Below are 26016 nucleotides of genomic sequence, written 5' to 3' on the forward strand. Positions count from 1 at the left end.
AATCTACATAAGTAGCAAAATACCTGTCTCCTTAATGCAGACTGTAGCTCAGCTGCAGAACAAATTCCCATTGAAAGCCCTTCTCTAGCTGCAGGGAGCTGGTCCTCTTCCTTCTCCTCCTCCTCCTTTCCTTGATAAGGGTGGTCTCATGCTCCTCTTAAAGGAGAACTGCTGCCTGTGGACTGAAAACTACATAACAGCTTTTTAAAAACAGCAGTTTTCCTGAATTGCAAGACTTTGGATTTGGTGATTATAAGTTGGAGAGGTTTTTCAAAATGAACTGGAGAAATACAACCTCAAATATGCCAAAGCACTGACCCCTGCACTTATATTTTAGGTAGTTTTTACTATAAAAAGTTTTGGTTCTTTTGTAGCTTAAAGGAATGCTTCTTGAAGGGTTTGTATATTCCATTAATGTTCTTTATTGAGGGCAAATTCAGCCATTTTTGTAAAAGAAAGCCATTTCCTTTTACATTGAATCAAAGGTTTGCATATCTGAATTTCCATGGCAAATGGACAGTGGCCCCTATGGATTTGTTGTTGAAAATCGCTTTTCACTCTTCTCCCAGGATATATTCATGGTATTTACACTATGTATGTATGGGGGGGCAGTGGGTGTCTGTTGTGTGGATGTGGTGGGGTTTTTTTTGTGGGTGGTTTTTGGTTGTGGATTTTTGGTTTGGGTTTGTTTTTTTTTTTCCTTTTCTTTCCCTGAATACATGGTTGTAAGACTCTGGACCTGAAGAACTTCTTAACATCAAGGCGCTCGGAAGCACTTCAGAGTACTACTGGCTTCAGAGATGCAAGTACTCAGTGCCGGTCTGGGATAAGGAGTCATCCAGAGAATTGATAGGTCAGCAAATATCAAGCTTACAGTTCAGGTCCAACTTCTTCCTTAATGATTTCATCTACTTATCACACTCCCTTTGAAATGATTTCATTCTGTATTTGACTTTGGGTAAGAAAAAACAGTCATGAGACCTGCTCCTAATACAAGTCCTTTAAGTGTCAGGGTTCTACCCCCATTAGCCAAGGACTAGATGCAGAAGTGGTTTTGTTCCTTTTTTTTTTCCTTAATAGTGCCAGAATCCAACTGGCATTCACATAAAATGAATCCACATGAAGGGCACCTTGGTGCTTTCTGAGGTGCTAGCCCAAACTAAGGCATGTGACTGGTACCGTATCTGATATAGGTGCTGGGGCTGCACTTAGTGCTCCTCAGAGGGGCTGGACTGGGTGACAGAAATACATGATGGCCACTTTCCTTTGGGCACGTACTGGAGGCTATGGTGCCTCTGTTCTCCGGGCTACTTTCCCACAGTGTAGAAGGACAAGGCTCAGTGTTCTCCAGAGCCTGAGGAGACTCAAAGCCATGCTCCTGATTTTTGGAGCTGGGGCTGGCTAAGGACACTGCCTGTCCTTCCTTCCTGCTGAGTATAAGCCACTGCACAAAACAAATTCCAAATTTGTGAGGCCAGAAAGAGGAAGAAAGACAGGATTATTATGAACTTTCTGTAACCCCTTTTCCTAGATGTCTTCTGTGTTTTTTTACACAAGAGGACATGAATATTTCAGGTGTAATCATTGTACCTGAAGATTAGGTAATCTTTGATATCTATGGATGCCTTCCCCATCATCAAGTGCAGGTTAAGGATTTTACATTAAGCTACTCGGTGCAGCCTCTTGCAGAGGTGCAGTGCAGTGAATGGCCTGCTTTACACCTGCCTATGATCTCTAAGAAAGGTTCACTACAGCTCACCTCCCTTCTGTTTCTTGTACAGCACTTCTCTTTCTGACGGTGTTTCAGCTCCTGATGGAAGATCAAAATGTTATCACAGAGGTCCCGGCAGCCCTAAAGCGCCTGGCAAAATACATAGTGCGTGGTTTCTATGGTGTAGAGTACTCCCTGGCCCTCGATATACTGATCCGCTACCCCTGCGTGAAAGAAGATGACTTGTTACAGTTGCTCAAGTATGAACGTAAACAACTGCGTACTATCCTCAACACACTCAAGGCAGACAAGTTTGTGAAGCTGCGTATGCGAGTTGAAACAGGGCCTAACGGGAAGAGCACAAGGCACAATTACTACTACATCAATTACAAGGTGCTGGTGGATGTGGTAAAATACAAACTGGATCATGTACGCCGGAAAATAGAAGCGGATGAGCGTGATTCAACTACCAGGTCCTCCTTTAAATGTCCATCTTGCTCCAGCACTTACACAGACCTGGAAGTCAATCAGCTCTTTGATGTATTTACAGGTATGTTGCTTATATTGCTTATTTGCTCTTATCTTAAAGAATAACTCCGATAGCACAAAATTGGATCCTGTGTGAACTTTGCAATATAAGCATGTTTTTTAGGATATGCTTCTTGTTGGCTGGTGGACAAGGGCCTGGGACAGGAGAAGCTGGGAGGTGACAGTAAGAGGAAAAAGCCTTCTCTGTGGAACAGGCCAAGCAAGAGGAAGAATAATCTTGAATAAAAGAGCTGAGCACCCTGATAATAGTTGAAGATGTTCCTGCTCATTGCAAGCGGGGCTGGACTAGATGACCTTTAAAGGTCCCTTCCAACCCAAACTATTCTGATTCTGAGCTGGGGTTGGGAACTGGATTCCAGGTCTCAGCTTTGCTAGGAACAAGATGCTTAACCTGGGTTAAGATTACTCATCCAAGTCTTTTGAGTCCCACTTCCTCATATGGAAACGATAACACAGTACTCCTTTTACTCAGTTTTGAATTCGTTTGTTAATCCATTTGTGTGTTCAATTCTCTGATGGAGGAGTTGGACAAGATGGAGAAAACTGTTTGCAGCCATCTACTGTAGTAAGTGTATTGCAGCTCAGCAGCAGAGGAGAGGTGTTCTGTCACTCACGTGCTGGAAATGGGGAAGTTCGGGCTCCTCTCAGGGCAACAGAATGCACCCACAGCAGAAGTGGCATCAGAGCTTGCGGGTTCTCTCTCCTCTCCTCTGAGAAGTAGAGAGTACTCTTTCAAAATGAGTTAAAATGGCATCATATTGCAATACATTACTCAAAGCACAGCTACTGTGTTAACATCTGGGTCACAGTACCTGGAAAGGATGCCAGAGCCAGGGACTATGAACTTTATGTGACTAACTTGAAATGTCAAAGATGAAGTTAGTGTTTGCATCTTTTGCACCCTATGAACATGAGAATTTCCAATTTGGATAATGTTGCAGAGACTTTCCGCTGCACTTACTGCAACACTGAAGTAGAGGAAGATGCCTCAGCACTTCCGAAGTGTGATGCTCGAACCTTGCTAGCAAAATTCAATGAGCAGATTGAACCTGTATTCGTGCTACTGCGGGAGACTGAAGATATTGTTCTGCCGTATGACTTGCTGGAGCCTGAGCCAACGGAAATACCAGGATTATCAGAAAGGTATCAACATAACCCTAGAACTTCCGATTGATACAAACACCCCCCAACAACTTTCCAGTTGTAACATCTTTGAAATGCTGATCTAACAACCTACTTCCTACTAGTATTTTGCTTTGTTCAGTAGTCAGCTGCTTAATGAAGAAGCCTGTAACAGCTAAGAAATTCTTAATTATTGTTATGCATTTACAGTCTTATTTTTGCTGCCTTTTTTGTTTTAAGGAGTAATTTTACAGGCTTCTCTTTTGGCTAATAAGTACATAGCCCTTCCTGTGAGAAAGTAATGTTTCTGTATCAGTGTGCTTCATCAAGGGATGCACTAACTGAAGAGACGATGCAAAAACCAGTGGTTAAGAATCACTTGCCTCTGTAATGAGGTAATGGGGAATGCAAATTGTTTTAATATAGAGCACTTGTTAAAGCTAGTCTGTGGACAGAACATACTTTTTTTGGTCTTTTTTGACTGAGAATTGGAGGGGAGGGGGTCTTGCCTGTATTTAACCTGTCCAAAATGTATGACATTTCATTCAGCTTTGATCAGAAGGTGGGCTCAATGGTGCTGGAATCCTGCAGCCGACCTGAAAAATGGGCCAACAGAAGTTCCTCTTTTGGCAATATATACACCCAAAACTTAGTTATTGATGTTCAAGACTCTGAACCCAAAAAGAAAACAAGAGAAAAAGCAACTAAAGAGCAACCTGTCTGGATGTCACAGAGCACTGTGGAAGGAGCAACAACTGTCACAAACAATAGTGTTGGTAAGTTTAAAGCATTAGCAAATACTTAAACTCAGCAGCCTTACTGCCTTTAAATATAGCTTTCCTATTGAAAATGTAGTGAGCTTGGTTTAGAATATAGAGTAATGCTTCAATTCTGCACTAGTGGCTATCAGACCTTGGTTTCTAAAAACTAGTCTTTAGTCTGATGTTTAGGTAGTATTCCTGAAGCCAGAGGTCAGGTACCAGGTCCTAAAGTTTTTGGCTCTAACCATGCAGTAGTGTTTGTGGTAGTCTTTAAAGTGGAAAGCTCTTGGAAATGCCTGTACTTTCAAGAGACTTATGAAGTGTGGGTAAAGAAGATCCAGAGTAGAAAAAATCATTTACATAGGATGTAGGTAGTAACTGTAAACTACGGATTACCTCTAACACTTGGTATTGTATATTAGCAGTAAATGCTTCTGAGGAAACTGAAGAAAGTGTTAAAGAAACTGTCACTGATAATGAAATCATCAAGACTCTCCTGATTCATGAATCCAAGTCATTGTCTAACACAGACCAGGCTCCTGTTGTCAAAAGCAAAATATCTGACTCAGGTGGTGATACTAGCGAGTCTGAAGAAGATGCTGAGTGCTCAAGAAAAGCAGGAATGAAAGCAGCTAGCAGCACCTTTAAACAAGAGGAGGAACAGGAAACACAAGGTCCTATTTTAATGGTAGCTGGTCAGCCTCATTTGTACGGTGAAGTTAGTGAAAATCCAGAGCTTGTGTCCCTCATGACAAATGAAGAGAGAGAAGCTTATATAAAAGTAGGACAAGAAATGTTCCAGTCTGTCTTTGGATAAATACACAACTGTATGAATATAAAAACTTGTATAGAATGGATGAAGGTTTCATTTGAAATAAGACAGTTTATTAGTTTTATGTTCTTCAAAGTTTACCACTGAGGCATTAAGTTTTCTTTGAACTCCTTGCTGTTATGCAAGATAGTAATCCTGCAGTAAGTCACAGTTCAAAATACTAGCACTGCAGCAAAAGCAACCCAAAGTGCCTATGGGTTTTCTATTGTCTTAATGCTTAGACTTTGTGAATGCTATAGTTAGTTTTGGAGCATGAATCATTTCAGATTACAATGGGATATAAGGACCTGAGTAAAGGTTTCAAAAGCAGTGTTGCAACTACAGTAAGAAATTAGTAACTCTACCTTCCTCCCAGAAATAGCAGATATTTCCAGTGGTGAAAGTGAGTAAAACTCCAATGTGATTTAGTTTCACTCCATACCCCTGGTCTATTTTGTTAGGTCATTCCCTACACAAGAGTAACAGACAGGTGGTATACAGCAACCTCCCTCCCAAGGAAGAGCTGTTACTAAATTGGGTTATAAGAGAGCTGGCTCTGGCCTCTTAACTTAAATATTAAAAAAATTATCTGAATTCTTTGTACTCATTGCTGTACAGAATTGTCTCTAAAGTGAACACTGGACATTAAATGTAAAATTAATTTTGGTTCAGATTGGTGAGGAAGCAAGCAATGTACATTCTACTTGAACTGAACTATGTATGAATAGGACTAGCATCAGAATATAAGAGAGAGCTTAACTTAATTAGCAATTCTATTTGTGCCCTTGTAGTCTGCTTTCATTATCCCTCTGAATGGTAGGAAATGTTTTTTTTTTTTTTACTGTAAGGGTGACCAAGCACTGGTACAGCTTGCCCAGAGAAGTTGTAGAGCCTCCCACCTTGGAGATATTCAAAAGCTACCTGGGCATAGTCCTGGGCAACCAGCTCTGAGTAGCTCTGCTTGAGCAGGGAGGGTTGGACAAGATGATCGCCAGAGCTCCCTGCCAACCTCACCTGTTCTGTGGTTCTGTGAAGAAAGGGTAGAGAGAAAGTATGACCAAAGAAACACCATTTCAGTGCACTGTTCATACACACCAGTCCAGGGCAAGAACAGTGTGTGTTCATTCTGTCTTGAGCTTTGAGTTTAATGAGATTTACCATATAAACTGAATTTGTCTCATATGCACAAACCTTCTTGTTCTATGTTATGAAAATAACCTCTTTTAGGTCTACAGAATGATTCTTGTGATTAAACACTTTCATTTTGTTTCACTTTCAGAGCTTTACCTTTGTGACAAAGTATTTCCTCTGTCCTCAAAATTGTAAAGTCTTTGCTGTAATTAAGCAAGCTGTCATCAAACATATACTTTAGTCTTTGGAGATGAGAAGCATATGATTATTATTTGCCATTTCAAAATTTACTCATAAAACCTGGAGACACTCAAAACAAACAAACTAAAGAAAGAAATCAGAGTAGAATCACACTCATTTTATTCAAACTTCAGGCATATTTAGGCTTCACTGTCACTAGACTGTCTCCCACAGCATCTAGCCATATTATTATACTAACCTCAAAAGGAAGAAAATCCTGAATTAAAGATGACCACTGCTTTTTAACTACTTTGAGAAAAGCCTTGTATTTTTTAAGGTAAGCAGGACCTCTACAATGCAGCAGATATGCTGAATAAGCTATTCTGAGCTCAATTTTATGACTTCATGTAATCAGCAACTCTGAACTGAGAAAGTGAAGAAAAATTTTTGTTTGGGTTCAAGTTTTCTACTCTACTTTTCTACAATCCTAATTTCACATTTGCCATGAGACTTCATTAGGAGCTGCCTTTAACTGGTTTTTGAAACATTTAACTGTAATTTCCTAAATTTCTTCTTTTCTACATGAAAACCCTTTACAAAGTCAAATACTTTAGGAACAATTCTTACAGGCTTTCAATTGCAGCAATTTTAAGTGTTACATGTGAAAGAATACTGAAGTTTTCAGACAGGATTGTCCTTGAAAGCACAAAACAGAAAATACAGATGGTTTCTGCAGTTAACTACAAAACCAGGGTATTTACTTCACCTCAGATAAATGTGCTGATAGAAATGAATTCCATAGGCCATGAACAGGAACTTTTTTTACAAGTGTAGCCCAGCTACACTTAGGCTATAGAGGCAACCTGTAGGTACATACTGTGTCTATACCTCATAGTTGTAGAAGCTGTTGAAACTTAGTGGGACAAGAGTCACTTGTCCCAGGAAAATTAGCAGTGTTTCTCTGAAGAGGGGTAACAAACAGCTGGCTACAAGCATGCCAACACTTAAAGTCAGTTAACTTCCAACAACACACTCTGTATACCATTTTGTAAGCCAGAGGAAAATTTTTCAAAAGACAAATTTACAGACAAGTCCAAACTTTATTTAAAACTACCATTTTGAACAATTTTAAAATTACTAAACAAGTCACAATAAAAAATAAAAAAAAGATTAAGAGAGGAAAAATAACAGTGCAGCAAAACTGAATGGAAGATGATTCAGTTCCAGCTGTTTAAACTGCCACAGGCAGAAGTTAGCATACCTATCCTAAGAGGCAGTGTGTCAAAAATTTTACATTTTTATACACTTCCAGAATTCTGGGTGATTAGTGCTGATCTTCTATATGCATTTGTATACATGGAGTTTATAAATGCAGGTATCTTCAGGTTATTCTCATGCACTTTGAGCTCCAAAAGTTTCTGTAAAAATAAGAGCATACTCATTATTTTCTAACAGCCACAAGGCATCAAACACAGCTCTTGACCACATTTCAACTCCTTGTAATTATCCATTAAAGCACCTTGATGAATATTGCATCCTCACCTTTTTTTCCACAAGCCTTTTGAGCCATGACTTACTTGAACATACAGACATGAAGAATGGCTTAGTTGCTAGCTACTAATTTTGTGTGGCATGGCATTCGTAGCCAGACTGTTCCCATGCCAGGTATATGCATCAGTATTCACCAAACTGACACAACAGACTTCTGCTAGCACAGCTAGGACAAGTAGAATGGGCAGTGAATGAAATGGAAGGAGAGAGGCATTTTCCTTCCCATGCTATTCTGGAAAATCCTATGCTGTCACTACAGCTGCATTAAAAAAATAAGCATTTTCAATCAGCTTATACTGTTTGAGGAATTAGAACTAGCTACACTAGCAGGAAACTACCACCATCAGAATACCTGCTTCATGTATTGATATATGCCATTACTATATTCTCCACTGGAGAACCACAAGCTTAACAATAGAACAGAAACCTCAAAAACACCATAATTTGTGTCACAATATCAACATTATGTTAAAAAAAGAAAAGTTTTTGACCTGCATTACCATTTAAGTTTTTGTTGCTGCATAAGTACATCTTCATGAAAGTGACAAATCTTTATTGCTGTCATACACACTGAAAGTTTATTCTACTTCATGGTATGCTTCATATAAAAAATAATTTTCTTTCCCCTGAAGAGATATTTTACTACTCTGAAAAGTCTCTTGGACTTTTCTATTACAAAAATAGAGTTCAAAACCATTAAGTTATAACATGCATTTTAAATATGTTAATTTTTATAATTTTATTAGCCACAGAATCTAACTGAAGTATGTAGAAGGGACCAGGAAGGCAAAATCCCTTCATATAAATAAATCATTTTCAAATGCATGATAATAAAAAATTATATTCTTTCAGCACCACGATAACAGCTTACTTCAATCAGTAATAACAGGGTATTTCAATTCTAGGCCATTCCAGAGTGTTTTCCCAAAAGGTCTAGAGCATTTAGAAAATTTACCAGGTTCTTTCAGAGTTTGGGCATCTCCTACTAATTCTTGATCTTGAGCTCCACCTCCATCCAGTAATTCATCAGACAAACTGTTGGTTTGGGCCTCTGTTGCCATTTTCTTCACTAAATCTGCCTTTGTAACAGATAAAGTAAAACTCAAAATTCTGGATAATTCTTATTACTGTCTAAAAAATTAAGACATTTAGGGTGTACACTTCTAAACAATCACCCCACAAGCAATAGCAAAATACCTCTGAATACACTGCAAGTTTAAGGGGCAAGTCTTCAACTTTCACAAAGTCATCTTCATCAGATTTTTGACTCACATTTCCAGAACCAGCTTCCTGTTAATAAAAATAGTGACTTTTAGGAGAAAAGTGCTACTTTGTTTTATTTTCACTCCAAAACTAGTTTTTTTACTACTATAATAAAGTACATAAACCCAAAACCCCTATCAAATTTGCAGATGAAAACTCAACAAGACTGGAAACTAGAAATAACACTGAAATAGAAGAAAGCTTCTATTTTCTCTTGGATGTATCTTAACTGAAATATACGCACATATTCATTCACTAACACAGGTGACTCTGTATCAGGGCTGCCAGCCATGGAGCTTTCAGAACTTGCAGCAGATGATTTGTTTCCTACACACATTGTATCTAGTGTTTGAGTGTCATTTACTGGTAAAGATGAGCTCGATTCTTCTGTTTTCATACTGGCTGTTACAAAGGATTCTGGGCTATTGACTGTTAAAGGTGGTGTATCCTCCACGACACTGAGGTAATGAGGCAAAAGTGTAGCCACATCTTGTTCACCTAAAACCACAAAACTACATTTTAACTAGGTAGAGATAGTAAAAGATTTAGAGCATATAAAAATACTAGGTTATTATTATTTTTTTCACAAATTATTATTCAAAACTACGGATGAGCAATGAAAATATATTAGTCTGATTGAAATAAAACTTCCATTACTTGTACTTTCATAGACTGAAGTATCAGCAAATAAAAATTTATAACTTGATACAGCTTTAAAAAAAAACAACACAACAAAAAAACCACCAAACCAACAAAAAATAGCTTCCAGAACTATATGATGTACTGTAAAATATTCATTGTAGCTATAAGGAGATACAATACAGAACAATAAATTCCTTAACATTTTGCTACATGCTTGAGGCAACAGAGGACCTACTCAAATACTGCTTTTAGTCTATGAAAAAAGACCAAGAACAAAACCAGTTTTTGCAACAGAAAAACACAAGAAAAGAAGGCATTAACAACAGTTAGATTATAAGTAACATTCATACCCCTTGGTAGTGTTTCTGTCTTTTTACAGAAAATGCTTTCTTGGTTCTTAATCAGTTACAACACAATATTGTTCACAGCAGTAAATCTTTAAAATATAAAGTGATTTCAATTGCTAGTAAGTGGTGTAGTGGAAAAAGCAAGTACTAGACAAATCTAAACATCAAAATATTGTAAGAGACAAATTAACTCTGCTACTCTTGTGTGCCAAAGGCTGCAACAATCAACTGAAATTCACAGTATTGTCAATACCGCATCTACCTACACAGGATTATTCCAGGTTTCCTCTTTAAAAGGTTTGCTTTGTCTGTATCAACACAGATATATCTAATCAACTGATATGATACCATGAAAAAAAAACAAATAGCCCAGTAAACTCTTGCAAAATTGATTTTCTTCCTCTTAATTGCATATATCACAGGCACTGTCCAAGACAATTCTCACAATATGCAAATTCAGATAGAAGTCTTAATCTCCCTGTTACTGCGTACTGGGCTTACCTTTAACATTAACAGATTCTTGTTCTGATGAAAAAATCTCACTGCTTTTTGTCTTACTCAATTCTTGGTTCGAAGTCTAATGGGGAAGATGAAAATAAGTTAGAACAAATTCTACTAATCAACTTCATAGCTTATTGGCTTTACTTTATTGCTACTTTTACTCTTCCTTGACAAACTATAAATACACTTGTACACTTACTCCACATCTCTGTCTTTTAACATATAAGAAATGAAATAAAGATAGCAAGTTCTACTCTCTATTCATCAGATGGTCAACCACACTTTAAGAAACTATTAACACTGATATGTGTGTTTTATCTAAGCATTTAATTTTCGTTTCACTATAGTAGCTCCCAGGTAAACTCTCTAGTTCCACTGAAAAAATCTATTGTTTTGAAGTAAAATGCTCCAGTTACATCCTTGCCTAAATGTTAGTAGCTGTTAGTAGGAAAAGGCCTCAAGTTGCACCAAGGGAGGTTAAGACTAGATATTAGGAAAAATTTCATTATTGAGAGAGTGGTCAAACATTGGAACAGGCTTCCCAGGGAAGTGGTGGAGTCACCACCACTGGAAATGTTCAAAAAACGTGTGGACGTGGCACTTCAGGACATGGTTTAGTGGGCATGGTGGTGTTGGGTTGATGGTTGGACCTGATGATCTGAAAGGTCTTTTCGAACCTTAATGATTCTGTTGAGTAAACCAAAGTTTCAAAAGACTCAGAAGTCAATATTAGTTACTGAAATGTAAAGAATTGACAAATCTCCAGAATCAAGACACAAACATCCAAATGTTTTTAAGGAAGCTAACAGTAAAATGACAATAGAAACCAGTAACCACTGTTGTTCTAGAAAAATGTATTATATGATGAAGAAGAAAGACAAATCAAAGACATGCTAGAATACAAGAGTCAATGGCTTCTGCAAAGGAAAGCCCAATTAGAACTTGATGTCAGCAAACACAGAGGAAGAACCAGTTAATGGTTTAAAACTTAATGCTTTTTTTTAAAGTTCATCTCTTCTACTGCAGCTTAACATTTCCTCTCTCTGATAGCAGATTTAAACAATAGTTTTGTGTGTGTCCACCCATCCGTTTTGGCATCAGCCATACCAATAATAAATTGAGGTGGGGAATGAGCAGTAGATATTTTTTACTTAGCAGCTATTGCTTTAATGTAATTTCCTGTATCATTCTTCTATTTTTGTTAGTGTGAAAACAGTGCAACAAGAAAAACTGAAATGTTATATACAGATATTTGTCTGAAAACGCTATGCAATGGCTTAGGTTTGTTCTGTGTTTATAACTTCGGTGATACCTGTTCATTTTCAGTTGTTGTTTCACTGCTGGCTTGTAGTGATGTCTGTACATCAACAGGTCCTTCCTCAAATTCTATTTCTTCATCTTCATTCTCATCTTCTCCACTGCCATAGTTAGTCAGAGCTTGGGTTTCTGCCTTTGATAAACCTGAAAGCAAATCAATGTAAAACCACCTTCATATTGGATTTACATATTGACAGAGCCTGACAGAGTAAAAGTCAGGCTGCAAAATCCAAATCCCTTTTGGGAATTTACTGCAGCTAGCAGTTATAACTCATACTTCAAAACATTCTTTGAAATTAAGATACAGTGATGACTTATTTTCAAAGATCCATATGCTCCACATAAGCTATATTACCACAAACACCATTGTGTTGGTGTGAAATACCTGTGTTATTAAACAAGTTGATGTGAAGAATGTAAATGCAAGGGAAACAAAGCCATGAGTAGTTAGTGTAAGATCACAAACAGGACAAGAAAAAAAATTAAAAATATGCAAGCCTAAAGAGAAGCATATTTAAAAAAATCACTATTTAAATGCAAAACTGCAAAAAAATTCAGCAGCTTTCACATCCTTTGCTTGAGAAATTTCTAAGTTTAGCTGAGACAGGGTATGTAACTTAAACAATGAATCTGATTCCAATATGTGTTTCTACAGACCTACTGATTACAAAGAACAAAAGCTCCTCTAATTGGGATATTTAACCCTTGACATGATACTAGTAAATAGAGTACCGGAAAACTTTCACTGTAAAAGACCTGACTAGAAGATCTGTGAGGGAAGGTATTACACAGCCATACTTCACGCAAATCCTGTTGTAAAATTGGTTGGTCAAAACTACAGTGAAAGCATCGAATAATGAGCTATAAAAATCACTTACTTATTGCCACTGGACCACTTTCACTTTCCTCATCTTCCTCTTGATCAGACGCATCAGACCTAATACTTCCAGTAACTCCATTACCATCATACATTTCTGAGTCCTGTACCGGTTTAACAGTTTCAGTCTCATGCTTGTCCTAGGAAAACAAGGCATACTGTGCGATTTCATGTTTGTTTATCTATATTTGAAGTTATGGTTTCTTACACCAAGGAGTCACCTCTGTTTCTCAAAAATCTACAGACTAAAAAACTAATGTTTAAGAAGTCCTTCAGGCCTTGAAATAAATACTGCAATGCTACTCCTGAAACAGAGCATCAGAATCTATTATAAGAGATCATGCACTGCTCACACATAGCTATCATGTACATCGTAACTGAGTATTTAATTATTTGAAAAGGTTCACACTGATCAGCATGCTAGCTTCATATTACCTTTAAAAAAAAAGATTTCTTTAAATTAGATTTGTCATTATCACGAGGAAGACAGACGCATTTGCATTATTACCTTCTAGCGACTTCCTTGCCTTTCCTAAACAACCTCTAGTAAAAATTAGGAATATTCTTAACTGCTACTTCTCATTTCCTTGGCAATAGCTACTCAGCAGCTTTTCCACTGAATGTTTTGCTAAATGCCTTGGGTGAGAGAATTCTGCTCAGTCTATATGAACCCCAAGTAAAGCCCTGAGTTTGGCTTCAAATTTTGAAAGGACTTTTCTACACTACGGCACCCATAAGAAGTGATATGCAGATTCCCACTTTCACTTCCAAAGCAGTGTGACAAAAGCTCTAAGCCCTAGAAGAAAGCACTGGCTTTATGCCCTATGCCCATACATGCCTATACATATGCCTACGCCCATTTAGGAAAGCATTCGACATTCTACTTAGTACATTACTTATCTTTCCCTTGTTTGGAAAAAGCTGAACATTCCAGCGGAAAATACAAAACTTCATATACACCCCTCTCCCCAAAGACAATGATTTTAGTGGTTTTCAAAACAAACTTAAAGAGAAAAGGGAGACGTTTGGGGCCCTAACATTTAATATTTCAGAGCACACACAGACTTTGACTTTGAGGACCTCAAGTACCATTTGTCCCAAATCAGAACATCTGCCTTCTCCTTAAGATGAAAAGTAAAACAACTTATTCTGTACCATTAAAAAAGTTAATTGCTAAAAATAATGAAATACCATCTGTATTTACTGTCCTTGTTATTTAATTCTTCAAGGAATGACTACATTCTCAATGCTCTGAGCTGAAAATCCAGGCAACAGCCCCAGACCAAACCCCACAGTAAACACCTTCGGAACAGGTCTTTTAGTATTAATTTTCTGTGTTTTAAAGAAAAAAGGAAAAACAAGATCCTACCCTAAAGCTGCTCAGCAAGTATCACAAATTATTCCATTTCAGTTGCATAGCCTTTAACATAAACTCTGCTCTTTTTAGACTTTCAAATTGTCAATCCTAAAAGCAAGGCTCATTCAATATAAAGGTCACCAACAATACATAGAAAAGCATCTTCAATACTATCTTTGTTGATCTGAGTGCACTTCTTGAAAGGTAAAAAGATAATGTTTTACAAGAAATGCATCAAACCATCTTTACACTGGTAATGGCTCTGCAGTAGAAACAGGAATAAAAACAAGAGCAACCAAGGAACTGATATCCAAGTCATGTTTACTGAATGCATTTAATAACAAAAGACTTATTGATGAAGGCAGATTTTTGGTAGTCATTTCCAGACTGTCAACTCAAATTAAAAAAAAAAAGGGAATTATAATTTACTTTGTTACTTTGATGAAGTACATCGCTGAAAGTAACAGAAAGGAGATAAAAGCCATAATGTTTAACGAATTTATAAACACTAGGAAACGGGCTGCTTACAGATACTGGATTTATATGACAGAAAACATTAAGACTAAGTGATCTGTGAAATTATCTGAGGAATAAAGACAGTTGAGAAGCATAAACATACTTTGTCCTCATCGACATCTTCAGCAGATGAACAAACATCCACCTGGAGACCTTTTTTTGCCTAGAAGAAACACAAACTGTCTTCAATTCTAAACTGAAATAACCTTGAAATACTGAACCAAACTAAGGCTTCATGAAAGCCTGGCTGAAATGCCAATCTTACCAGGAATTGCTATCTCAGTAGATAGCAGTAAGCCACAGGGACTTCTATACTACAAGAGATGTTTACACAGATGTCTTCAAAATTTTGGAGTTGCAAAACGTTACAAAAAACTGTGCTAGCCCTTTTTATTTAAACAACTATGTTTACATGGGCTAATTCTCCAGTCTGTGGTTAAGTCTTATTTAACATATAAAATTAGATATACCAGCTCTGGTCAAGACAGAGCGCTGTGTTTTTCAGTCTGGAATCTAAAACCAGTCTGCTTACTGGACTCAAGACAGCCACAAATTCGAGCAAACTCAGATGTGTCTGCATCAGGATCCCAGATCTGAAAGCTGTGAGAAGACCATATAGAGATAACTGTGCAGGTCTGTACAAAGTAACCAGGACCTACTAGTTCTGGCTCATGTCTGGCTCTGTTGAATCTGAACTGCTGCCACAGCAACAAGGCAAACATTAACTGTAACCTTAATTCTCGGTCTTCCAGGAGCGAAGAAATGCCAGTTCTGAATCAGCTCTACACATTCTCATAGCAGTGCATAAACCAATCCTTTATGTAACAAAGGCCCAATGAGTATCTTCAGATAAAATTGGAAGTAATGTCCAAATCCTTATGGGTTCAGAGTGTTTCTCTGGCCTCTTTACAAGGCACTCCGCAGTCTCTCTCACACTAGCCATATTACTGATATATCTATGTTGAACTATCTTGAAACATAGCTGATGATATACTTAAAACTACTTATACGACTTTATGACAGACTCACAAAATAACTTTCACTGATATTTTAAAATAAGAATGAGTTAAGGGTTTGCTTTGGTGTTTGTGCTTCTAAAAAAAGCTGAAAGGATACTGAAGTCGTAACTATAATATACAAGAAAAAACACTGAGGTAGATACCTGACTGAATTAAGTATATGAATGTGATCTGGTTTAGTGTTTGTTTTGTAAACAGTTCATATAACTAAAAAAAGCTACGTTCCTAAAAACTGGAATACTAAAATTAAAAATGGTGATGCAACATCTTTAATAAAGTGGTGCAAAAACCAACCAAAACTTGCTTTTTTAGAACAGAGTATGTACTACACTATCAAATATTTCTGAAAAGTTTATATATATATTTTACACTCCAAGTCTAGAAAGTGATACTTTCTACATATGCCAACAAGCCAACTATTTGAGGACTTCATAGGACTTATTCAAGTTAGGTAAAGATTGTGCCTGGCTAAGATACTGCAAAGCAAGCTGTAAGCATAAGCGGAGAGATTATGAACTGGGATCCCCATATGCCAAAATATTTAGCTCAGATAGAGTTAAATTTCTTCGTAAGAGCTAATATGAGGCTATGTATTGGACCTGTGATGACAGCAGTGTTGATAACAGAGGGATGTTTTAGCTATTGCTGAGCAGTGCTTACAGAGAATCAGGGCCTCTTCTGTGCCTCACACCACCCCACCAGCAAGTAGGCTGGGGGTGCACAAGAAGCTGGGAAGGGACACAGCTGGGACAGCTGACCCCAATTGACCAAAGGAATACTCCATACCATATGATGTCATGCTCAGCAATAAGAGCTGGGGGAAGAAGGAGGAAGGGGGGAATGTTCAGAGTTATAGTGTTTGTCTTCCCAAGTAACTGCTACATGTGATGGAGCCCTGCTTTCCTGGACACGGGTGAACACCTGCCTGCCAATAGGAAACAGTGAATGAATTCCTTGTTTTGGTTTGCTTGTATGCGTGGCTTTTGCTTTACCTGTTCAACTGTGTTTATCTGAACCCACAAGTTTTCTCACTTTTACTTTTCTGATTCTCTTCCCCCATCCCACCAGAGGGCAGTAAGCGAGTGGCTGTGTGGTGCTCAGCTGCCAGCTGGGGTTAAACGACAACCACCACTCAATGGCCTCAGATGTTAATACTATTTCAACACTTGACTATTCCTCCTATGTGCGTATGTAACCATTAAAACACATTTCCTCCAAATTACCAGAGTCTACACAATTAGCTATCTGTAACAGACATTCATCTATAATACAGGACATCTCCCTTACTGAGGAAAACAAGTTCATGCTTCTATAAAGCAAAACTGTGACTACACAGCCCTAATTTGTAAACAAACAAACAAAAACCAATGTATGAACTATGGTAATCAAAGTAGTTTAGGAAGTACAGATATTTAGGAAACTCAGAAAAAGCTGTATTTTTCAAAAGTCTAAAAAAAACAAACCTCTTTAGCATAAGACTGCATCACTTCAGTAGTTTCTATTTTTCTTTTGCATCTCTGCTTTACAGAAATACTGTTGTTGTCCAAGTCTTGCATGAGTTTGAAAAAGGCTAATTCATTGAATAACACTTCAGAGATCTCCACAAGAAGATCCTCCCCACAATCTTTTAATTTTCTACCAGCAAATTTTGCCAGTGAATCCTGTGAAGAGAAATAATTCTTCAGTTTTTGGAACAGGCTTTCAAACCTCAAAGACTAAGTATTTGTCATGTTCCTCATAACTCAAAATTAGTTACGTATATAATAGTTCCTACATTTAAAAAAAAAATGGTTTAGTGTCTTAAACAGATTTTAAATAGAACCTCTAGTCACATAACACAGAACTTACCAAGTTACTGATTTAAACTCTATACTTGGAGAGAGGGAGAGAGAGAGCACGCTCGAGAGCGTGTGCGAGGGGGAGAGCGCAAAAGAGAGCGAAAGAGAGAGCGCGACAAAGCACGCAAGGGGGAAAGAGGGGTCTATTCATTATCAGGAATTTACACAAAATGCCCACAAAGAGCATCACCAGAGCTCTCCTTGAAGACAGCCACAGGCAGTGCATACACCTCTCACTACCTGGCAGCAGTGGAAAAGTTCTGTGCACGGTAAAGCTTTAATTTTAGGAAACAAAGTAAATACCTTATTGCTGTATCAAAGCTGAAGAAGAACAGCAGCAGCTATGCTACTGAAGTTGTAAAATACAACTTCAGGGAAGCTGGTTCATCTGTTGCTCATTATCTAAGTTGCAATAGTGTTGCAAAACACCACTGAAAAACTACTAACCTGAAGTATACTGCCAAGCTGCTTATGAAAGAACTTCACAAATTCTTTACTTTCATCATTTTGTTGTGTAAGAGTCAAGACCATACGTCTTACTGATGTCAGTAATTGAGAAGAGCATACTTCATCCATGTGTTCCTAAGCAAGTATTACACAATGAGCTTAGTTACCACTTGGAAAAAAAAAAAATTAGCCATCAACTCAAATACTGAAATTCATTTATAAAAAAGAAATCACCTGTCCACTGAAGGAACAACATGAACAGGTCCTAACCCATCTCGCAAAACAAACTAACTGGAACACAGTTACAGCAGATACCCTACTTCATTAATGACTGATTGGCCATGACACACAAAACTTTATCTCACTTTTCCATACATTAGAACATGCCATCTTTTAATGCTTGGACAAAGTTAAGAATCTTCATATATTGTGGCTGTGTACTCAAATATATTAAAACTTATGTTAAGATATCTACTGTTGTAAGCTTCCTTAAAACTGCAAACAAAACGTAAGTCTTCAGGCACTGAGACTGTGGCATGTCAACAATATACACAGTTTTTAAAACTAGTATCAACTAAGTACCTTATTAAACAAACCTAAGCTTATATACTGCACATGCTGTAAAAGGGACCAGGGAGATTACTTAAGCATCTTACAACACAATCTTCTCTGCTCTTTAACCTTGCAAAGAGTGAACTGTGACTATTTCTCCTTCTTTAAAGTAGTGCATTTCTCCTCTGTGTTCAAAGAAGTTTACAAGCTCTCAGCAACTTTAAAGGTATTTGTAAACAGGAGAAAAATAATTCAAGAACTCACAGAGCTATTCTTCAACAATATTTCAGGTTACATCATATGTAACAGTTTTAATTAAAATCACCTCAGTTCTCTTTGCTAAAAGGCAGCAAATATTTCAGAGGTACATTCTCAAACATTTCTATTTGATTTGGTCAGCTCCAAACCAAGAAACCTCCATTTCTCTTGATGTCAAGTCCACCAGCCCTATGCAATCCAGACACCTTACCATTTCTTTCTCCTATTAAAAACTCCACAGAATCTTTCTGTTGGACTATTTAATCCTTATGTCATCCTCAGCAAGGTCTGCAACTTAACACATATTTATTGACAGCTGTTGCCAAGATGCAAATTATCAATTTTAAATAATGATGTTCTATGCATTTATGCAGGCCCTTTTCCTAGTCTCCTAATGCACACATTACTGAAAAGAGTTCTTACCTTCAGAAAAGGAATGACCTCTTTCATAATTGCTTTAATCTGCCGGTCAAGCTGCTGAGTATCTATACAAGGACATGGAACAGCAGAAACTTCACTTGACTGTGGCACCGGAAGACGTTCACTGGTACTTGGACCTCAATTAATAAAAAATGCACATTTAAGTTATTCAACGTTACTATTAAAGAAATACTAATTTCAAAAACATATATTTTCCCTTTTAAAAAAATAAACCATATTTACTTAAGTATGTAAAGATCCTTTGAAACTTTACTAAGTTTTCAATATAAATGAAGAGGAAAGCAAGTCAGCCAATTAAATGATTCTTCATATTTAGAATAATTATTTTCTAAAACTAAGCAAAATATGTATATAAGTGCATACCTTCTAATTTAGCAGCAGAAGCACCCTGAAAATTACTAGAGCAGCCCTCAGAGTCAAGTGTACTTTCAGCTTCAATTTTCATACGCTCATATTCCCTCATCCTAGCCAAAGCTTGATCTAAATGAATCACTGTGTTGCCTATATTTAGAATAAAAACACCTTTTAATCTAAATAAAAAGTTTTCAAATCGATAAACAAGTAAACAATGATAAAAATTAATTAAAAGCCACAAGTTTCAACATCTACATATAACTGTAGTTGAGTTATAATATTACACACTTTGATCAACTCAAAGTTTTTCACAAGTGGCTAATTTCTCTTAGTGTTTTACAAAACGTGGTTACACACTAAAAAGCAAAGAACAGTGTATTATTTAGGAGTAGACAATTGCAGGCATTTCAGAAGGGAGGAAGGAACACTTAGAACACTGTAAATCACATCATTCTTACCAAGGTCATCAGTGGCAAAGGGTTCAAAATTTGAAGATGTAGACATAGTACTCCCATTGTCTGCATCATTTTGTTCACCATCTTGACATGCTTCTGTAGAAAAGTTCTTGACAAAAGTTTCCTAAAAAACACCAAGAACTGAATACAAAGCAGGAATGCACCATCATCTCACAGATGTGTCAACAAGCCAGCAATTCTTTTCAGCCACATACTGTGGTATCAAGGCCTGTCACCAGGCTGCTTGACTGGGGAACAACCTTACTTTCAGGATATAAATCCATCATGTGATTCTACCATCTTTGTTTCAAATACTTTAGCTATAAAATACATAAGAAACTGTACAGAGGCATCAGTGATTTCTTAAATACAAAAAAGCAAAAATTCCTTGGCAATCTTGTGATCAGTACTTGCCCTGACCTTACTCACAAGAGCATTTTGGCTGTTTTTGAGTATCCGTTTCTAATTTGTGCCCCTCTGCATGTTCTTTTCCTTCCTGACACATCACTCATTTCCAGCATCAAGAATCCCACTACGTTTAATCACTTTTGCATTAAGATTTTGTTGCATTTCTTTGTTTAGAAAAATCTGTGTAAGTTGGTACAAATTTTAGAAAAATTCAATTGCTAGTATGAATATTTCAGTACACAAACATGCACGTAAATTGAAAAGATAGGAGAAGCTGACAGTAAAGTAGCTTCTGAACTTGAAAACCTACGTCATCTGTAGAAGCAAGGCTTTCACTGGGAGTGAGTTCAGAATTCGATGCCATCCATGCTGCAGAATTCAGTGATTTTGTGCCCTTCCCTTTTTCATTGTTCTCAGATAAATGTCTGGTCACTATATCCTGGAAAAGATAATAAATCTATACTGTAAAAAAGGATCTAAGATTTGTTTGATTCATACACAAGATCAAAAATTTTGTGCATACCTGCAAAGCATATAAAGCCCTTTGCCTCAGGTAATCTGTATTTAGCAGCTGAAGCTCGTGGAAGAGTTCAATAAGAAAGTGGGGACGAGACTCATTTTGAGAAATAAGTGTTGCCACTTCAGAATAAATCGTGTCTCGCAAAGCTTCAAACATAGAGAGATCACTACCAGTTTCTGCAGAAAAAAGGGAACTCATTAAGTCCTTGACATGCATCCAGTTGAAAGAAAACTGCCTACTAGGTATGTGAGTTACATGTACACAAACTATCTCTCAATCACTGTGGACTCCATTATATAGCTGCTTTCTTAAAGCTTACTCATTTCCTGAAGGGCAACAAAGACTTAAACATTCTGAAATAATACCTTATGCAATACTTTACATATGAAATAAAATATAAAGCATTCATAGGAATAATTTTCTTTACAATTCTGAACAGTATCTTTAGAAAGTATTCTTTAATAAAGAGAAGACTGTACACACAATGTTGCTTTCAGAATCGGTATTCAACGCTGAAAATGAAGTTTGAAGATATTCCAAACAAGGTAGCTAAAGGTCTCAAGTTTATATAATACACATAGTTGACACTTTTGCAACAGAAGTAGCAACATCAAGAAAGGTCTAGACTGAATTAGAGAAAGCCACTCCTTCCCACACAAGCATAAATGCAACATTCTTATACATGTCTAATATCACTTCTGAGGCTCACATAAAACCTCTTAGCCTTAAACCCTATTACAAAAGTATGAGAAGACAATATGTTCCCTAATAAGTCTCGTATTCCTTTGAAAATGAAGGATTACCCTCACATCACAACAGTTATATTATTACATACATATTTTGGCAAGTGTTGAATGGAAAAAAAAGCTAAATTTGGAAAACTCAGCTTAGTTTAACAGATGCATATTTGTTAGTATTCAAGTTAATGAAGTGATTAGCAATACAGCAAATGTTACTGTGCAATTTGATTATCTGCAAATAGTTTACCAGTATTTTTAAGCAGAGGCAAGCTTTTTCAACCTTTAATAAGCTTTAAAAAGAAATCACTTCCTTCCCCCAGTAATAAAATGTAATAGTAGCTTTTAAACACACTAGAAATGCCTACTAAAATTAGTTTTTTTGCTGTAGTATCTACCTGTATATTTTCTATTTGTAACTGTGACTAACCAAGAACCTGGTAAATACATTCTCCACAACTATAATTCAAAGTAGTTCATATCATTGCATTTCCTGCAAGTTACAAGTAACTTCTCTTGCCTTGTTTATAGAAAAGGTGCTGCAATAGTACTAAGTTTGAACATCTGCTAAACAGTCTGAGTTATAGAACCAAAGCTAAGAGAAAAAAAAAGTAATAGGACATTGTTGAAGCTAAGCAGTGAATGCATTACCTGGAGCTTCAATGCATGCATTTCTGTTAGACTGCTGCAGAATTCTCCTAGCATGCGCTGTAGGAAAGTGGGGATAGACAGTGATAAACACAAAAATGCGCACCAGAAATAAAGACAGGGTCTATACAAAACAGCAGGAGGAAGACTGCTTAGTCATCCAAACCACATCAAAGCTGCTTATTGTGAGAATTTGACTAGTAAAGGTTTATTATGTATACCAATAAACAGCTCTTAGTGTGGACACAGCTACATTGACAAAGCTGTACATTGTGCTACAATGACCAAAATATCTGCATCTTTCAAACAGAACAAAGATACTTGCAGAACCTAAAAAGACACAGAAGAGAGTATTTTTATGATCTAGATGCAAGAAAAGCAGTGCAGATGGCAAAAATGTAAGGGTTTATGTGATGTTATAAGAATGAATTTGAATGATATTTGATAGAGCTCCTTTAAGCATGAATATAAAGAAAACATGTATGCAGTACAGGATGTAGTTTAAATACCCAACAAAGTTTCATCTGTTGTGCAGTTACTTTCCATAAAAACACCAACAAATGGGTGAGGTTTTTGGTTGGCTAGGTTTTTGGTTGTTTTACAGTAACACGCTTGTTTCTAAATTATTTTAATCAAGTACCTAATCTATAGAAAACACCCAAAAGCAATCAATACCCAATTCTTTTACACACTTTTATGCTTACAGCATCCTTCGAAATGAAAAAGCAAAATCCACATGCTAAAAATACAGGCTAAAAATTTATTGTCATCCTGTCATAATACACTGCTTTTAAATAACATGCTAGCAACTAAGTATGGAGGTCCTTTACTCAGAGATGTTCACAAAAATAATTACTGACATTCAAAAAAGAATACCTGAAGACATTTCTGTAGATCTACTGTATTTAATTATTTTTTCCAATTGCTCCCGATTCCTTTTGCTGAACACCTTTGCATGAACAACCTCTTCAGAGTGTCTGCTTTTATTGCTCTTGCAGGGTTCACACGCACTAGAAGCACTTGCACTTTCATAACCTTATGGGAGGGAATGAAAAGGAAGAAATAAAACAATAGCTTACAAAATGTTTCTACTTCTAAAAAAATTTGTTTGAGGGCAATCTCAAAGATGCAAAACACCAATGATGTTTCCCAGCCAAAAATTTTCCTCTGTACACTGAAGCCATACAGTAGCACTAAATCCTCAGTGACTGCAACAGTACTATACACGCTAGTACTGCCCCTCTCTTTTCATTCAGTGTTTTACTGAAGCACATCTTTCAGCAAGTCTTCCAGTTTGAACACGAAGTCATAATCAAGAGGAAGACTCTTTTGGCTTATTCCAAATCTCAGTGTAGCTGCATATATTATCCATTCAAATCATAATGTCTTCATCGGTTATGCTTTTTATTTACTGAAATACTAAAAAGCCTTATGCGGTTACATTATATGTAAAATGAATTAACATTTCAATAATTTATTTTCATTATTATAGGTACCATTTAAGGAGAGTACATTCTCTGGAATGTAATGATTATAATCCAAGTTGAGTTTGCCACTGTATCTAAGATTTCTTTACAACCTACCAGTATTTTTAATTCTGCCTTTTAGCTGAGAGGAACTCTTCCTCTTATTCTTCGATTTGGGTGTTTTATCTTTTGATGCCAAGCTTGCTTGTGCTGATGCTTTTCTAGACTTAAATGTCTTTGTCACAGTAGTTGGGTCTACTGGATCAGGCATGCTACTAAAACTCTCTACAGACTCTTCATCAAATTCTCTTCTCCTGCTCATATCAGACTGATTTTTATGACCAGAAGCAACGTTTTGTACTGAAACTGCAAAACTTGCTTTCAGCTGAGACTGATCATCTTTTTTCAATTCCTGGCTATCATTAAGCCAAGTTGATCTTTTTTCCATTTCCTCTTCAGGTTGTCTATGGCTCCTCCTGTCAGAAAGACAAACCGACCGGCCACAATATGTTATAACCTAGTTTATCAGATAGAAACAGCATGTATTACCAGGCAAATAGCTTTATTGATAATGCAAGTTATCTGGCCCTAGTCACTTAGTCATCAACTGAAAAATAAAAAAATAATCTAGTGAGAACCCTTCTAAACGGAAAACATCTGAAGAAATTCACATTTCTCATTGATTTCAACCTGAATATACTTATGCAGCTATTGCTGCACTCAAATAGTACTACAGGACAAAACATTTCTTAAAACAATATTCACTATAGTCTACTGTAGCACAAAATATAAGCATTCACTGAAATTATATCCTCTATTTATTCAAACAGCACAATTTCAAAAAACAAGGAAATGAAATCTTCCTCCACTTACAAAACATATCACAAAACCACCCCAACACTATATTTGACCTTAAAATATTCATGAAACAATACTTTAGTTAATATACAGAAAAGCAGAATAATTTACTGAAAAAAAGGAAAAATAATTAAAAATGGAAACTGCAAAAGTAAAGCTCACCTTGTAATTCTATTACAATAAATTCCCTAAAAGAATGATGAATTCCCACAAGCCCCAGAAAATGAAGGAGAGGAAGGAAAAAACAATTAAAGGAGAGTTGCACTGTGACATTAAATACCTTTGTTTTTCTGGCCCATTAGAGGAACTGCTTTCAAAAGGTTTGGGGAATGCCATGTACTCAGTTTTCCCAGACGCATTATGATCTAGAGGATGTTGCTGCTGCTGCTCACTGTTGTGTGGGGAAATATTGTGTGCAAAATCTCCAAAACCAGAAGGGAACACTGGATTATAGTTAATACCTACAAAGTAAACAAGAGAGTCAGAAGATACTACCTCATTTACCTGTGTGAGAAAAGTCAAATTTGAGACAACATAAAATTATGAAGCAAAAATACAGTGGGGAAGTAAGCAAAAACTGGTTTTGCCCTGAAAGCGCTGCAATAATCAGAATTTATTTTAAATGCACGTTTCTAACATTACTGGATACTACACATGCCACTACAATCACATCAGCAGACAGATGAAGGTACTTCAAGAAACGCCAGTGAAGAGCGCCTGCAAGTGAAGGTAAAAATGACATCAGTTCCAAAAAAGGCAGAGTTCTGTCTGTGTGAAGACTTTATCAATATTTCATCTACCATCAAACTGACAAGTACAACGGTACAAGCATTCATTAGGCCAAAAAAGTCATAAATTCATAACCCTTATTTTAACTTTTGAATCCTTCTAGTAGTGGCAAATTGAACATAACTATTCTGTGCAGGTTCTGTATAACATAATCCTAAACAGAAAATGGACTTTAGAACCTGAAAGCTACAACCTAGGTCTATGCCTATTTCCTGATTTCCTGAAAAGACTGAAATATATTAAGACATCTTTAACAACTTTTAATGATACAGTGAAACACCTACTTTTTTTCCAATTTCAAATTTAACAGTAAAAGTAGATTTGATAATGAAATTAGAAACCCTGTATCCAAGTCAACAGTTACTCTATACCTCTGATGGGAAGAAACATTAGTAACATGCTCCATTTACAAGCATTTCAGACAAAAATGAGTGCTGGAAGTTCTAAGAAAAAGAGAAATACTTACCAAGTGCCACCTTACAGGGTTCACTTAGAACACTATATTGCTAACGCTATGTAAAAGCTTCAAACATTGTTTTCTACATGTTGGATGAAGAATGTTTAAAATGTCAGCTTTATGGGGTGGGTTT

At 36.7% G+C, this 26016-nt stretch overlaps 2 protein-coding genes across 2 annotated transcripts in view; one reads left to right on the forward strand and one right to left on the reverse strand.

Moving 5' to 3' along the window:
• Positions 1-1781: 1781 nt before the first annotated feature.
• Positions 1782-4960, forward strand: LOC309404433 (general transcription factor IIE subunit 1-like; the record flags this gene model as incomplete). Its single annotated transcript, XM_081998904.1, has 4 exons — positions 1782-2261; positions 3202-3403; positions 3932-4158; positions 4566-4960. Exons 1-4 carry the CDS (start codon positions 1814-1816, stop codon positions 4958-4960), a joined length of 1272 nt encoding a protein of 423 aa, XP_081855030.1. The 5' UTR covers positions 1782-1813.
• Positions 4961-8683: 3723 nt separating this feature from the next.
• PCM1 (pericentriolar material 1) overlaps positions 8684-26016 on the reverse strand; it is a gene marked incomplete at its 5' end in the record, with an annotated part of 39036 nt that continues 21703 nt past the window's right edge. Inside the window, 16 exons of the mRNA XM_081999124.1 lie at positions 8684-8895; positions 9014-9106; positions 9324-9577; positions 10570-10645; positions 11882-12030; positions 12765-12903; positions 17119-17316; positions 17941-18075; positions 19174-19307; positions 19555-19692; positions 20004-20124; positions 20719-20847; positions 20932-21104; positions 23190-23348; positions 23897-24252; positions 24918-25098. Coding sequence (XP_081855250.1) covers positions 8689-8895; positions 9014-9106; positions 9324-9577; positions 10570-10645; positions 11882-12030; positions 12765-12903; positions 17119-17316; positions 17941-18075; positions 19174-19307; positions 19555-19692; positions 20004-20124; positions 20719-20847; positions 20932-21104; positions 23190-23348; positions 23897-24252; positions 24918-25098 — 2642 coding nt within the window. The 3' untranslated portion in view covers positions 8684-8688. The remainder of the gene's footprint in view (positions 8896-9013; positions 9107-9323; positions 9578-10569; positions 10646-11881; positions 12031-12764; positions 12904-17118; positions 17317-17940; positions 18076-19173; positions 19308-19554; positions 19693-20003; positions 20125-20718; positions 20848-20931; positions 21105-23189; positions 23349-23896; positions 24253-24917; positions 25099-26016) is intronic.

Source organism: Phaethon aethereus (assembly GCF_964289735.1).
Source record: "Phaethon aethereus genome assembly, chromosome: 4".
Lineage (NCBI taxonomy): Eukaryota > Metazoa > Chordata > Aves > Phaethontiformes > Phaethontidae > Phaethon > Phaethon aethereus.